Below are 13945 nucleotides of genomic sequence, written 5' to 3' on the forward strand. Positions count from 1 at the left end.
CTTCTCCAGAGAGGGGTTCGTGGAGGGCAAAGTGTAGGGTGCCAGAACATCTGTTCCTATAAGCTCTTGTGATGTATATTCGTGCCTGCTTATTTAGTAGGAGATCTTGGGCACGACTCCCTAACACCTGCTACTGCCTATAGAGCGTGTCCTAGTGGCTGCAGCTCTGGGGCTTTTGAGTCCGCCATGAGAAAACCACAATATAGATATTCTGTGTCGTCTTGTAAAACAATTTGCCATTACAGTGGTCTAGCAGGTAGGTCCTCCTCCTAACCTCAGGCTCCCTCCAAGCCCCCAAATATTAAAAGCCACAGAATACATTATGAGGAAGTTCAAAACCAAAATCCTCGGTGCTGCATGAGCTTACCTACGCCGGGGTCACCCAGTGCCGCAATGAACCAATCGGCAATCATTCTGACCAGTGTATTATCTTGGCATTTGGTGCTTCAGTGATGAGGGAGGCCCAGCTAGGGCATTATGGCACTGAGATAGTCACTGTGCCTGTTTTTGGTGCCCAATTTAAATGAATGGATGCCCCCGCTTCCACGAACGGATAAGCCCCAAAATACCTCAGTGCCATATCTAGCTGTTCCCTGTGCAGGGGCAACTCTAGCCATTTTGTCACTCTAGGCAAGAAAACCTGTGGCAGAGGTAGCACAGGGGGACAAAGAAAGGCACAAGGGGACATAAGGAAGAACAGGGGGACATAAGGAGGCAGAGGAGGCACATGGAGACTGAAGGAGGCACAAAGGGAGACAGAAGGACAAACAGGGGGTCAGACATGGCGCAAGGGACTGAAGGAGGCACAAGGAGACAGGAGGCACAAAAGTGACAGGAGGCACGGGGGGGGGGGGGGGGGAAATGTACAAGGCACTGAGGGACACAGTGGCAGCTACCTACAACTTACGCTAAGCAGATGCATTAGAAGCAAGTAATAGAACACCTGTGGGGCGTGGCTTCGCCTAGGGGGCATGTCTTCATCCAGGGGCGTGGCTTAATCCAGCAACATGGCGCCCCCAGAACCAATGGGACTCCAGGCAATGCCTAAGCCTAGTGGCTCCCCTGTCCCTCTGTAAACAAAATGCTGGTCAAGGACAAGAAGTAGTTTGTGGATGGAAGTTTGTACCTATCATGGATTGAACGTGTGGTTTGTATACATACGGGTTCCTTCATTTCTACCTCACTGTAGGCACGTCTACTGGAGCCATGGATCACCAGGGAACAAGCAGAGAAGACGTTGCATGATCTTCCGTGTGGTAGAGGGCCCACATTATAACCCCTTGGCCTGGGCCGAGTGCACTGTACTTGAACATTGAAGGTGGCCACATATCTGGCGACTTTGGCGGCCGATAGACCATCTGATTTGATTATTATAATCGGAGAGCATGCCCGATTGACGATGCAACCAATTTCGGATGCAACCAATTTTGGGTCAAAATGGGTTGCATGTATGGATCGGACATGCTGCAAGATCTAGGGCCGACATACTTCTAGCCATACGCCCTGAACAAGCATATGCAGATCAGGTGTTTCTGACACTACTGTCAGATCTGACAATATTTCCTGCATGCTTGTTTCTGGTATGGTTCAGACACTACTGCAGCCACATAGATCAGCAGGATAGCCAGGCAACTGATATTGTTTAAAAGGAAATAAAAATGGCGGCCTCCATATCACTCTCGCCTTGGGTTCACGTTAAAGGAAATGTGAAAAAAAACAAAACTCACCTGAAAGCTCTGAATACCATAGAGCCTTCCCTGTCCTCTCTCTGTGCCCTCAGTCCACCACTGTCCCCGATAAAATTCTGCGCCTTTAGATCTTCCCAGAAGCACTGGCATCCCCGACTGCTTCCAAAGACAGGCGCAGTATGGAGCTTTGGAAGCACTCGGAGACATGAGTGTTTGCTGAAACCTCTTGAGGAATCCTGAAGGTGAACTAAACCAGTTGGTCCAATAGCTACAACGGGAGGACAGCGCATGGCCAAGGTGACCGAGAGAGGCCCGGGAAGACTCTGGGATCCAGAGCCTTCCTTCTACGTAGGTAAGTATCTATTATTTTAGGTGGCTTCAGTATTACTTTTAAGAAATCCCTGATGACCTTCCTAGCCAAAGCCTTCTATAGTGGCTATAGTGGGCCTGTTGCCAATGTGATTTTTTTTTAAGCCGACGGATTTTTTTTTTTTTTTTAGCAATCATTTCCGTGACTTCTCACCATAGGTACAATTGTTTGATTAAGCAATGACGTTGCATGTACCTGCCGGCCTGAAGATGGATTGTGGTACAATCGTCGTCAGGAGAGAAAAGCGCAATATACTGTATTTTCCACCATAAAAGATGCACTTTTCCCAAAAATTGGGGAGTACAAGTCCTTGCGTCTTATACCCGACTTACGAACGTCCGCTGATACGAACTGCCGACACGTCTGGGATTCCCTGCCTGCCTCCGCTTCCTCCACCACCCGACCTTGTGTCTCCTGGCCCCCGTCTGTAGCGGCAGCTTACCTAATCCATGCGCCCGCGAGGATTGCAGACATCCATCTCCTCCGTGCAGCTTCCTCTAGTGAATGACTTGTACTGGGGGACACAGGAGGATACATAGGGGATAAGGGTAGACACATGGGGGACAAGGGAGGACACCTGGGTATACAGGAGGACGCTATTTGGTGGAGAACATGTACAAGATGCTCATGGAACATGGACACACCAGTTCCCCCCCCCCCCCCCCCCCCCCCCCCAGGTTTTTGCCCTCTAAACCTGGGTGCGTCTTATATTCCGTAGTGTCTTATTATTTATGTTTAGCCAGAGTTCTGTTTTAAGACGTAGGTTTCACTTTCTTGCTTTGCTTTATGCCGAGCTCATCAGGCATTACCACAGAATATGTCGTTCCCGGTGAGTCATTTTGCAATTAGGAGTCCTGCAGCTTTTTTTACTGTGTTGGATGGAAAGCATTTGCCCCCCTCGAAGATTTAAACGTTGGCTTGGAGGATTTGTCATTTCTCTCTGCCCGTGATTAGTACAAATGCTTTAAATTCTGCAGTAATCTCTTTGTGTATGTTTAAAGTGATCCGTGCCGCCGTAATTTCCCAGGAAAGAGAAATAGACCCTCTCCCGGCCTAATCCCTCAAATCAGAAACACTCCCCTGCTGCTGCTCTTTAAATTGCATTTTTTAATTTATATCTGTGTTGTGATATTGCCAGTCTCATGCGAGGGGAGTTATATTTCATGCAGGCCTTCATTTCTTAGCGGCCCCTAATCTAGCAGCAGAGCGATTCTTCATTGCTTTTTAGCTTTGTTCTGTAATTTCACGTCCCCCCCCCCCCCCCTTTTGTAGCAAGTGATTGCTTTTGCTATTTATTAAAGTGAACCGAGTACCATTTTTAGCACTCATAGCATCCCAATAGCAAATTAAAGATGCACGCCAATAATGTGGCTCATTACAAAAAAAATATCAATTCTACCTCTTCTTTTTATATTTAAGTGTTTGTTAGAGGCTTTTATTGCTCTACTTCCAAGGCCTGAAAGAAAGAGCAGGCAGATAAGGCCACTGTAATTAGCAGTAGCAATGAGCAAACAAAAGCTTTCATCATTGGAGGATAGGACACTACTTCAAACAGTTTTGAGAAGTCACACTTGATTACATTCACCTGGATAAATGAGGGCAGATGGGAGGGGGAAATGATAGCTCAAACGGCTATTAGGAAACAAGACAAACTGCAGGAGAAAAAAAAGCTGCTTGGATCCCTTTAAGGGCACAGTAAACAAGAAGTGATTTAGATAGTGTTCCTCTCCGGCTAATGTACAGGCTGCAAAATAACTCCCAGCTACTGCTTACCAGGCAACAACTTACCAGTGTTCAGCTCCCTTGCCCAAATCTACCTTTGGCCTCAAAATACTTAAAGGGACTCCGAGCAGTGCCTGTGGGTATGCCTTTAAGCATACCCTCAACGAATTAATTATATCCTCACACCTACCGGCATGATGTTTGTAATTCTATCCCCCTGGGTTCCTTGTATTTCATTGCATTGTGCTGAATGGAGCAGCCGACACTGGGGAAGTGTCGTCCTGTGTAATAAAATGCTGGACTCCGAGCAGTGCAGAAACTATGGAAAGATGCATATCATTTTGAAGCTATCTTTCTCCTCTTTCCAATGATATATAAACCGCCGCCCTTCGCCTTTTAGTTTGCCGCAGTCGCGATTTCGATCGCAAAAATAGCAAAAACTAAAAGGCGTAGGGCGGCGGTTTATATATCGTTGGAAAGAGGAGAAAGATAGCTTCAAAATGATCAAACAAACACAGAACATTTATATAGCGCATTTCTCCTGGCGGACTCAAAGCGCCAGAGCTGCAGCCACTAGGACGTGCTCTATAGGCAGTAGCAGTGTTAGGGAGTCTTGCCCAAGGTCTCTTACTGAATAGGTGCTGGCTTACTGAACAGGCAGAGCCGAGATTCGAACCCAGGTCTCCTGTGTCAGAGGCAGAGCCCTTAACCATTACACTATCCAGCCAAAGTGATATGCATCTTTCCATAGTTTCTGCACTGCTCGGAGTCCCTTTAAAGCAAAAATAAACTTATGTGATAATGAATTGTATGTGTAGTACACATAGTTAAAAGAACATTATTAGCAAAGAAAAGAGTCTCTTATCTTCAGTTTTATAGCTTTATTTATAACATTGTATCAGACTGTCGCTATTGCAGTTTAGAATCCACACTCTTTATTTTAAAGAAAACCTCCCCTGGAGGGTACTCAACTCGGGTGGGGGAAGCCTCCGGATCCTATCGAGGCTTCCCCCGTCCTCCTCAGTGCCACGGCGGTGGTGAAAACCCTCCCGGAACGGCAACGATGTAAATATTTACCTCCCTGGCTCCAACGCAGGTGCAGTATCGTCTCTCCGCGCGGAGATAGGCGAAAATAGCCAATCTCCGTCGGGCCGCTCTACTGCGCAGGCGCAAGTCTAAGAGCTGCAACAGCGCCCCTGCTGGAGCCAGGAAAGGTAACTATATCAAGCCTTCTCAGGCTTCTCGAGGGAGGATTCCGGGTCACTTTGGGGGAGCCAGCGCTGGACTTCCTGCAGCTACAGGGGAGGGGGAAGCCTTATTGGGACCCTAAGGCTTCCCCCTCCCAGGGTGAGTACCAGTTTGTTACAGGTTCTCTGTAAAGCAGAGCTAATGACCCTTAAATATTTCCTGCAGTAAAACCTTATCTCAAGCTGTCTCTCACGGTGTCTTGGCTGTTTAACCACTCTGCCACCTCCTAACGCCAATCGGCGGCCGCAGAGTGGCTCCCCTAGGACCGCCTAACGCTGAAAGGCGTCAAGTCCTGGAGGAGGAGATTATCAGAGATAGCGCATCCCCTCTTGGGTGACGAGTCTGCCAGTGGCGATCGTTGCTGGCAGACTGTTTAAAAAAAAAAGAAACAGCAATTTCTTTTAGTTGTACAGTGCTGCGATCTAGTGCAGCGCTGTACTGGGGACAGCCCTGTCACTTGGCTGTCCCCTGGAGCGGTTCACCATACGATCCTCTCTCATTGGCTGATGCCTATGAGAGAGGATCGCCCTGATTGGACATCGGGGGGAGGGATAAATAAAAGAAGGAAAAAAAATGTTATCGAAAATAAATATACAATTAAATTATTTTTTTTTAAAAACAAACTAAACCTGGCAGCACCGATCAGAGCCCATCAACAGAAAGCTCTGTTGGTGGGCAGAAAAGAACGGCAGACTGTGTGCTAAGTTGTATGGTCGTGCATCACACTGTAAAAGCTGAAATGTGCTGAATTGTACAAAATAGCCTGGCCACTAGGGGGTGTAAGCCTGTGGTCCTTAAGTGGTTAAAGATACTCTGTAGCAAAAAAAAATTCCCCGGGGGTACTCACCTAGGGGAGGGGAAAGCCTCAGGGTCCCAATGGTTACAGGTAGTCCCCGGTTAACAAACGAGATAGGGACTGTAGGATCGTTCTTAACCTGAATCCATTCTTAAGTCGAAACACTGTACCATCTCTGTCCCGTTTGCATCCTGTGTTCCCCCCTTTGCCTGTGCCTCTGTTTGTGCTTTATCTGTGCCCTCGCTTTGCCGCCTTTGTGCCTCTTTGCCCCCTCTGTGCCTCTGTGCTTTCTCTGTGCCTATGTGCTCCCTCTGTGCCACTTTGCCCCCTCTGTGCCTCTGTGCTTCCTCTGTGCCTCTTTGCCCCCTTTGTGCCTCTGTGCTTCCTCTGTGCCTCTTTGCCCCCTCTGTGCTCCATCTGTGCCACTTTGCTTCCTCTGTGCCTCTTTGCCCCCTCTGTGCCCCCTCTGTGCCACTTTGCCCCCTCTGTGCCTCTGTGCTTCCTCTGTGCCACTTTGCTCCCTCTGTGCTTCCTCTGTGCCTTTTTGCCCCCTCTGTGCTCCCTCTGTGCTTCCTCTGTGCCTCTTTGCCCCCTCTGTGCTCCCTCTGTGCCACTTTGCCCCCTCTGTGCCTCTGTGCTTCCTCTGTACTCCCTCTGTGCCACTTTGCCCCCTCTGTGCCTCTGTGCTTCCTCTGTGCCGCTTTGCTCCCTCTGTGCTTCCTCTGTGCCTTTTTGCCCCCTCTGTGCTCCCTCTGTGCTTCCTCTGTGCCTCTTTGCCCCCTCTGTGCTCCCTCTGTGCTTCCTCTGTGCCTCTTTGCCCCCTCTGTGCTCCCTCTGTGCCTCTTTGCCCCCTTTGTGCCTCTGTGCTTCCTCTGTGCCTCTTTGCCCCCTCTGTGCTCCCTCTGTGCCACTTTGCCCCCTTTGTGCCTCTGTGCTTCCTCTGTGCCTCTGTGCTTCCTCTGTGCCTTTTTGCCCCCTCTGTGCTCCCTCTGTGCCTCTATGCCCCCTCTGTGCTCCCTCTGTGCTTCCTCTGTGCCTCTTTGCCCCCTCTGTGCTTCCTCTGTTCCTCTTTGCCCCCCCCCCCCCCTCTGTTCCTCTTTGCCCCCATCTGTTCCTCTTTGCGCCATCTTTGGCCCTCTTGACTCACCTCCATACGAGTCCAACGCTGTCTGTCCTCCTCTCTCCCCATCCAGCTCCCTCTAGCCGCGTACAGCACCGCTTCCAGTATGACATGCGACATACAGGAACCTGTATGTCACATGACATACAGGAAGCGAAGCAGTGCTGTACGCACCGGCACTTGGGGGAAGTTTTAGAGCCGCTTGTTCAAACTTCCCCCACGCGGAAATTACGTGATCGGGCCGTTTGTATCGGCGGGTCATTCGTAAGTCGGGTGTTCGTAACCCGAGCACTACCTGTACCCCCCATTTTATAGTATTTTATTACATTTTATCCTGCTTGGCGCCTCTGTAATTTTTTGACTATATAACTACTAAATAATAATAAAAGTCTATTTTTGACATTTTTTACATTACTTTATCTTTTCTGTAGGTGATTCGGGACAAGGAATCAGGGCATGGATACGAGAACTCTTACAGAAAGATTTTGCTTTTAAGCACATCAAAGTTATTTTCCCCACAGCTCCGGCCCGGTAAGTTTTGCGTGCGTGCGTGCATGTGGGTGTGTGTGCGTGCGTGCGTGCATGTGGGTGTGTGTGCGTGCGTGCGTGCATGTGGGTGTGTGTGCGTGCGTGCGTGCATGTGGGTGGGTGGGTGTGTGTGCGTGCGTGCGTGCGTGCATGTGGGTGTGTGTGTGTGCGTGCGTGCGTGCGTGCGTGCATGTGGGTGGGTGTGTGTGCGTGCGTGCGTGCATGTGGGTGCTCACACATGTGGTGGGGGTATTTTAACATTTCTCTTAAAGGGAAGGTTCAGAGAGGGGAGTGAAAAAATAAAAATCAATTTCCACTTACCTGGGGCTTCCTCCAGCCCGTGGCAGGCAGGAGGTGCCCTCGCCGCCGCTCCGCAGGCTCCCGGTGGTCTCCGGTGGCCGACCCGACCTGGCCAGGCCGGCTGCCAGGTCGAGTTCTTCTGCGCTCCAAGGCCCGGCACTTTTGCGTCCCACGCGGGCACGCTGACGTCATCGGACGTCCTCCGGGCTGTACTGCGCAGGCGCAGAACACTGCGCAGTACAGCCCGGAGGACGTCCGATGACGTCAGCGCGCCCGCGTGGTCCGCAGTAGTGCCGGGCCTTGGAACGCAGAAGAGCCCGACCTGGCAGCCGGCCTGGCCAGGTCGGGTCGGCCACCGGAGACCACCGGGAGCCTGCGGAGCGGCGGCGAGGGCACCTCCTGCCTGCCACGGGCTGGAGGAAGCCCCAGGTAAGTGGAAATTGATTTTTATTTTTTCACTCCCCTCCCTAAACCTTCCCTTTAAATTGTACCAGAGACTGTAATAAAATATTACACATACCTGGGCTTCCTCCGGCCTCCTTCAGGCTGATCTCTCCCTCGCTGTCCTTCTCCACCGCCTATCATCTGCTAGGTGCAGTTTGGCCGTGCATGCTCCCCTGTCTCAGAGTTAATGGGGCATCTAGTGGAAGATCCAGGTGGCCCGAAAGGACGACCAATCAGCTTGAAGGGCGCTGGAAAAAACCCAGGTATGTATAATTTTTTTATTTTCATCAGTTTTCGGTTTCCTTTTAAAGGAACTCTAGATGAGAGCGATATGGAGGCTGCCATATTTATTTCCTTGTAAACAATACCAGTTGCCTGGCAGCCCTGTTGATCTTCTGAGATAAGTAGAGTCAAAACCCTGGAACGAGCATATGGCTAATCAGCTGAGTCAGAGCACCTGATCTGCTGCATGCTTGTTCAGAGTCTATGGCTAAAAGTATTACAGACACAGGATCAGGACGACAGCCAGGCAACTGGTATTGTTTAAAAGGATATAAACGGCTTCCGTTTGCGTTAACGCACAAAGTCTGCCCTAATGTGATGGTTGATGGGAAGTTCCCCTCCCTGCATTTAGTAATTGCAACATTGCCAGCAGTGCAAGGCAATCTTACAGCTAGTTGGTGCAACAGGCCCTAAGTAACAAACTTTTTCTCCTCACAAGGGTCAGCCAGACTATCCCAGGAAAAAAAAAACATATTTATATATAATATAGATAGATACTCCTTCCACTTACATAACCTATGTATTGTACTGTCCATGTTTTGATTTCAGTGAATTTTGTATCTATATATATATAATAGACTAAGTGCCTCAACCTTCAAACAAGAAGAAGTACTTTGCATGAGAAAATTTATGCGTGCTCAAAAACCAAGTTTAAGGCCTCTTTTCCACGGACTGTTGAGCTGTGTGCTCAGCAAGCAGTTACCAGGCAGTAGTGAGCAGATACCAGGCAGCAACAAGCAGTTACCAGGCAGCAACAAGCAGTTACCAGGCAGCAGCAAGCAGTTACCAGGCAGCAGCGAGCAGTTACCAGGCAGCAGCGAGCAGTTACCAGGCAGCAGCGAGCAGTTACCAGGCAGCAGCAGCGAGCAGTTACCAGGCAGCAGCAAGCAGTTACCAGGCAGCAGCAAGCAGTTACCAGGCAGCAGCAAGCAGTTACCAGGCAGCAGCAAGCAGTTACCAGGCAGCAGCGAGCAGTTACCAGGCAGCAGCAAGCAGTTACCAGGCAGCAGCAAGCAGTTACCAGGCAGCAGCAAGCAGTTACCAGGCAGCAGCAAGCAGTTACCAGGCAGCAGCGAGCTGATATCAGGCAGCAGCAAGCAGTTACCAGGCAGCAGCGAGCAGTTACCAGGCAGCAGCGAGCAGATACAAGGCAGCAACGAGCAGTTACCAGGCAGCAGCGAGCAGTTACCAGGCAGCAGCGAGCAGTTACCAGGCAGCAGCGAGCAGTTACCAGGCAGCAGCGAGCAGTTTTGAGAGTTTGAGAGCCATTTCACTGCCTATTCACAGTCCATGGAAAAGAGGCCTTACCCTAGCATGTCTGACATTGCAAATCTGGCCTAATTGGCTATTCATGAGGCAATGCTCATGCAAATGCATGCACAAACCAATACCACAAAGCAGTCACCCTGCTACATGCTACATTAGCACTATCCGGCTTAGTGCACACCAGAGCGGTTCGGCAGCGTTTTGCGATCCACTTGCGGCTGCGGATACGCTTGGGTAATGTATTTCAATGGGCTGGTGCACACCAGAGCGGGAGGTGTTTTGCTGAAAAGCATACTCCCGAGGTGAGGCATTTTTTGGATTGCGGAGGCGTTTCTGCCTCCAATGTAAAGTATAGGAAAAACGCAAACCGCTCTGAAAAACGGCAGTTCAGAGCGGTTTTGCAGGCGTTTTTGTTACAGAAGCTGTTCAGTAACAGCTTTACTGTAACAATATATTAAGTCTACTACACCAAAAACGCTTTACAAAACCGCAAAATGCTAGGTGAAATGCTACAGAAAAATAAGAAAAAGCGTTTCAAAATCTGCTAGCATTTTGCGGATCTGCTAGCAGTTTTTGGTGTGCTCCAGGCCTCCAGGAGCGCCACGGGGAGGATTCCCAATGCCCCCTTTTTATACAACTGGGGGGACCGCAGGGTCCCAGGCTCTCTCACTGCCTGGAAACCACAGCGGCACCCCGGAGGGGGAGGCTGGGTGGCGTGGACGACCCCCCCCCCCCCCAAGTGTGGCCAGCACCGGGGAGAGCCGTCTGCACCCACCTCCCAATATTAAAAACAGGCACTTACCTTAACGTCCATTGCGTTCTGCTACATGCGCATTAATTTGGGGGCACCACATGAGAAAGGAGAGAAGCATGGGTCACCCCGAGCTTTAGAGCTCAGGGCTGGCTCACATACAGCACTCCAGAGGGATGGGGGAGGACAGGCGCACTCACTCCAGGGTTCACACCACCGGAGCAAGCCATCCACCACCTGCCTCCAAAGGATACAAACTGCACAAAATGCTTTCCATGAGAAAATTAATGCGCATGTAGCAGAACCCAATGGACGTTAAGGTAAGTGGCTGTTTTTAATATTAGGAGGTGGGTGCGGACGGCTCTCCCCAGCGCTGGCCACGCTTGTGTGTGTGGGGGGGGGGGCGGCTGCGCCACCCAGCCTCCCACTCCGGGGTGCCGCTGTGGTTCCCAGGCAGCGAGAGAGCACTTTGCAGTATTGGTTTTTGACCCTGCATAGTTTGGCATGCGAAAGCAAATGCATATTTGCCAATTAGGCCGGATTTGCAAAGCCAGACTTGCTAGGGTTAAACTTCTTCTTGCTTCAAGGTTGAGGCACGTACTCTATTAGATAGATAGATGCGGCGTATGGTACGACGCGGGTTGGCTAGTAGTAAATAAAAAAAAAACTATTCCAGACATTGTCCATTTTTCTACCTATGACTGATGCCAATCCTGATGTCATCTCCTCTCATACTCCTTTTTTTTTTTTTTCTTTTTTTTCCCCCCTCTCCTCTACCTAAAATAGTTTATGCATTGCCCAACCTCCTCTCCACTGAACTCTTTACTAGGATTGGCACTGTCATATCTAGTTTGCTTTGTAAACACATGAGCAGAGCATACATTGGCTTCTAAAGAGTTGTGAGGTTATTTAGCTTCTATTTTTCTTCTCAGCTTCATGTCACACAATCCCCCTGAACTGCCCTCAGCCAATACCCCTGAACTGCCCACAGCCAATCAGCGAGGGGCAGGAATGTATGAGGGGAAGAAGGGGAAATAACAAGGCTTTTTTTTACTATCCGCCAATGTACTAGAATAGAGCCAGGCTGACTGAGATAAGATTAATTACAGCAGACACATGTGGTGTTTAAGGGCTCTGCCTCTGACACGGGAGACCAGGGTTCGAATCTCCGCTCTGCCTGTTCAGTAAGCCAGCACCTATTCAGTAGGAGACCTTAGGCAAGTCTTCCTAACACTGCTACTGCCTATAGAGCACGTCCTAGTGGCTGCAGCTCTGGCGCTTTGAGTCCACCAGGAGAAAAGCGCAATATAAATGTTATTTGTCTTGTCTTGATTATATTGGAACACTTGAAATGCGACTGCATGTAAATTACATATTAAACACAGAGCAGTGGGTAAATGAAATTTGATTTCATGGCTGTCAATCCTGCTTTAAGGCCCCTTTCCACAAATCTGCAGAGTTCCCCCGCAGGCAAATCGCGTGGGGAATCTCTGCCATAGGGTACAATGGCGCCGCTGGCCGAATCGTTTACGCTAGTGATTCGGCCGACATTGCCATCCAAAATGGTGCAGGAGGCTGGGAATCCCATCGCCGTGCATGACAAGGCTGATGGGATTCGTCTGCATACAGGCAGACCTGGAAGTGCTGCACGTCTCGCAAACGCGTGCGGCTCTAGTATAAACGGGCCCTTAAGGTCTAATATTAGTTGGTATAATAAACCTTTTACCTGGAGAACCACTTCAGACTCAAACCAAGAAACACAAAGGTAGGAGCAGATAAAGCGTTGCTATGTGATCTTTGAAGGCAGGCTACAAACAAAGGTAAAACAGGTGTATAAAATGAACTACAATAATTGGAGAATCAACTTGGAGAATACTTTAATGCATAATATTATTCTTTAAAAGTGGATCCAAGATAAACTTTTACACATTACATAATTGTGTTCCTTTCATATAGTTTATAGGGCATTCCTCAAGCCAAATACTTTTTTTTGTTTTAGTTTTAATACTCTAGTTCCCTCTAAACTAAACAAGCCTTGCCCACAGCCTTTCAGAGAGCCTTGGCACTCAGTCCCAGGTAGCAAGGGCTTATGGGAGCTCAGTCTGGGCAGGAGGAGGTTTCTAGCCAGAGATTTCAGAGACAGAGGGGGGAGAGAGGAGGAGGAGGGGAGGGAGTGAAATTTTCCACAGGTTTAGGGCTGGAGATGCTATCAGCTTGCCTCAGTGTTGTGTGACAAACAGAACATGGCTGCTCTTATTGTATCACAGGAAGAAATAATCATATACCGTTGAAGCTGTTTGCAGCTAGATTTGCTGTGTAAATCTAAACTTTAGATAAGATATATATATATATATATAGACAAGTTACTTGTTATAGTTACTTTTTCATATCAGATCCGTTTTAATACAGCAAAAAAATGTGTGGAATTTGCTACTGTCGTCTGGAAAACATGTCCTCTATGAATCACGTATTGTTATGCTAGGACTCTATTCTCAGTGCTGGATCAGACTATAGCATGATTCACGCCATTACTTCCCATCAGAGAGGAAACACCACCCCATTGGCTGGTGATTCCCAATATAAATAAGAGTAATACCCTTGTGCAACCATATCCTGTAGCATCCAGGAGATCGCAGCAGCCACCCTATCACTGGCCCCGATCAGCACACGGGACCCCGGCCACCAGCCGCCCTGTCTCACACTTTATTTTTGGTAAAAGTCCAGGAGGTCATAAACTTGTTTACTTTCAGCCAGATCCTGTCGGTAACTCGCAGATTCTTATTTTCATTGCCAAATTCCTCCGTGCGTTTACCAGCAAGACAGAAATTAATCATTCGGAATGGCTATTAGGGAGGCATAAGCACGGTGTCACCGGGCCGTGACATTTCACTCCTAGATCCTCAGCCTCTCTCGTTATTAAAAACAACACTGGAAACTATTTATAAGAGAATATTTTTATACATTTTACATAGTTTTCCATCTATTAAAATAACTTCTAAAAATGACTCGCCCTTATTGTGTTTTTTTTTTTCTCTTTTTCTAATTCAGTACTGAGAAAGCTTGGTTTGTGCAGTAAGGAAAGACCCTCTTATCGCGTATTTTTATGGTATCCACCTAGCCAATGGTTATCTGGCTAGAAATCTACCGTATTTTTTGGCATGTAGGATGTGCTTTTTCTCCCCCAAAAAATGGAGAGAAAAAGTCCCTGCGTCTTATATGCAAAATACAGGGAGTACCTAATTTACAAACGCCCGCCGATATGAACCACCGACCTGCTGCAACGTCGGGGACTCCATGTATCATCCCCCCCCTGTGTCCTCGTCCGGTCCCACACCCGTCCCCTCCGCTCCCTGTGTGTAAAAACAATTAGTGGCAGCAATTCCAGACGCAGACCTCTCATCTGCTGCACGGCTCCCCTAGTGTTGGCTTC

At 48.9% G+C, this 13945-nt stretch overlaps 1 protein-coding gene across 2 annotated transcripts in view; it reads left to right on the forward strand.

The window, feature by feature from the left end:
• The window catches only part of LYPLAL1 (lysophospholipase like 1), a 72320-nt gene that overhangs the window by 22424 nt on the left and 35951 nt on the right, over window positions 1-13945 (forward strand). For both annotated transcript variants that reach the window (XM_068279685.1, XM_068279686.1), the window contains one exon: window positions 7376-7475. In XM_068279685.1, the coding sequence (XP_068135786.1) occupies window positions 7376-7475 (100 nt within the window). The remainder of the gene's footprint in view (window positions 1-7375; window positions 7476-13945) is intronic.

Source organism: Hyperolius riggenbachi, chromosome 4, assembly GCF_040937935.1.
Source record: "Hyperolius riggenbachi isolate aHypRig1 chromosome 4, aHypRig1.pri, whole genome shotgun sequence".
Taxonomy (NCBI): domain Eukaryota; kingdom Metazoa; phylum Chordata; class Amphibia; order Anura; family Hyperoliidae; genus Hyperolius; species Hyperolius riggenbachi.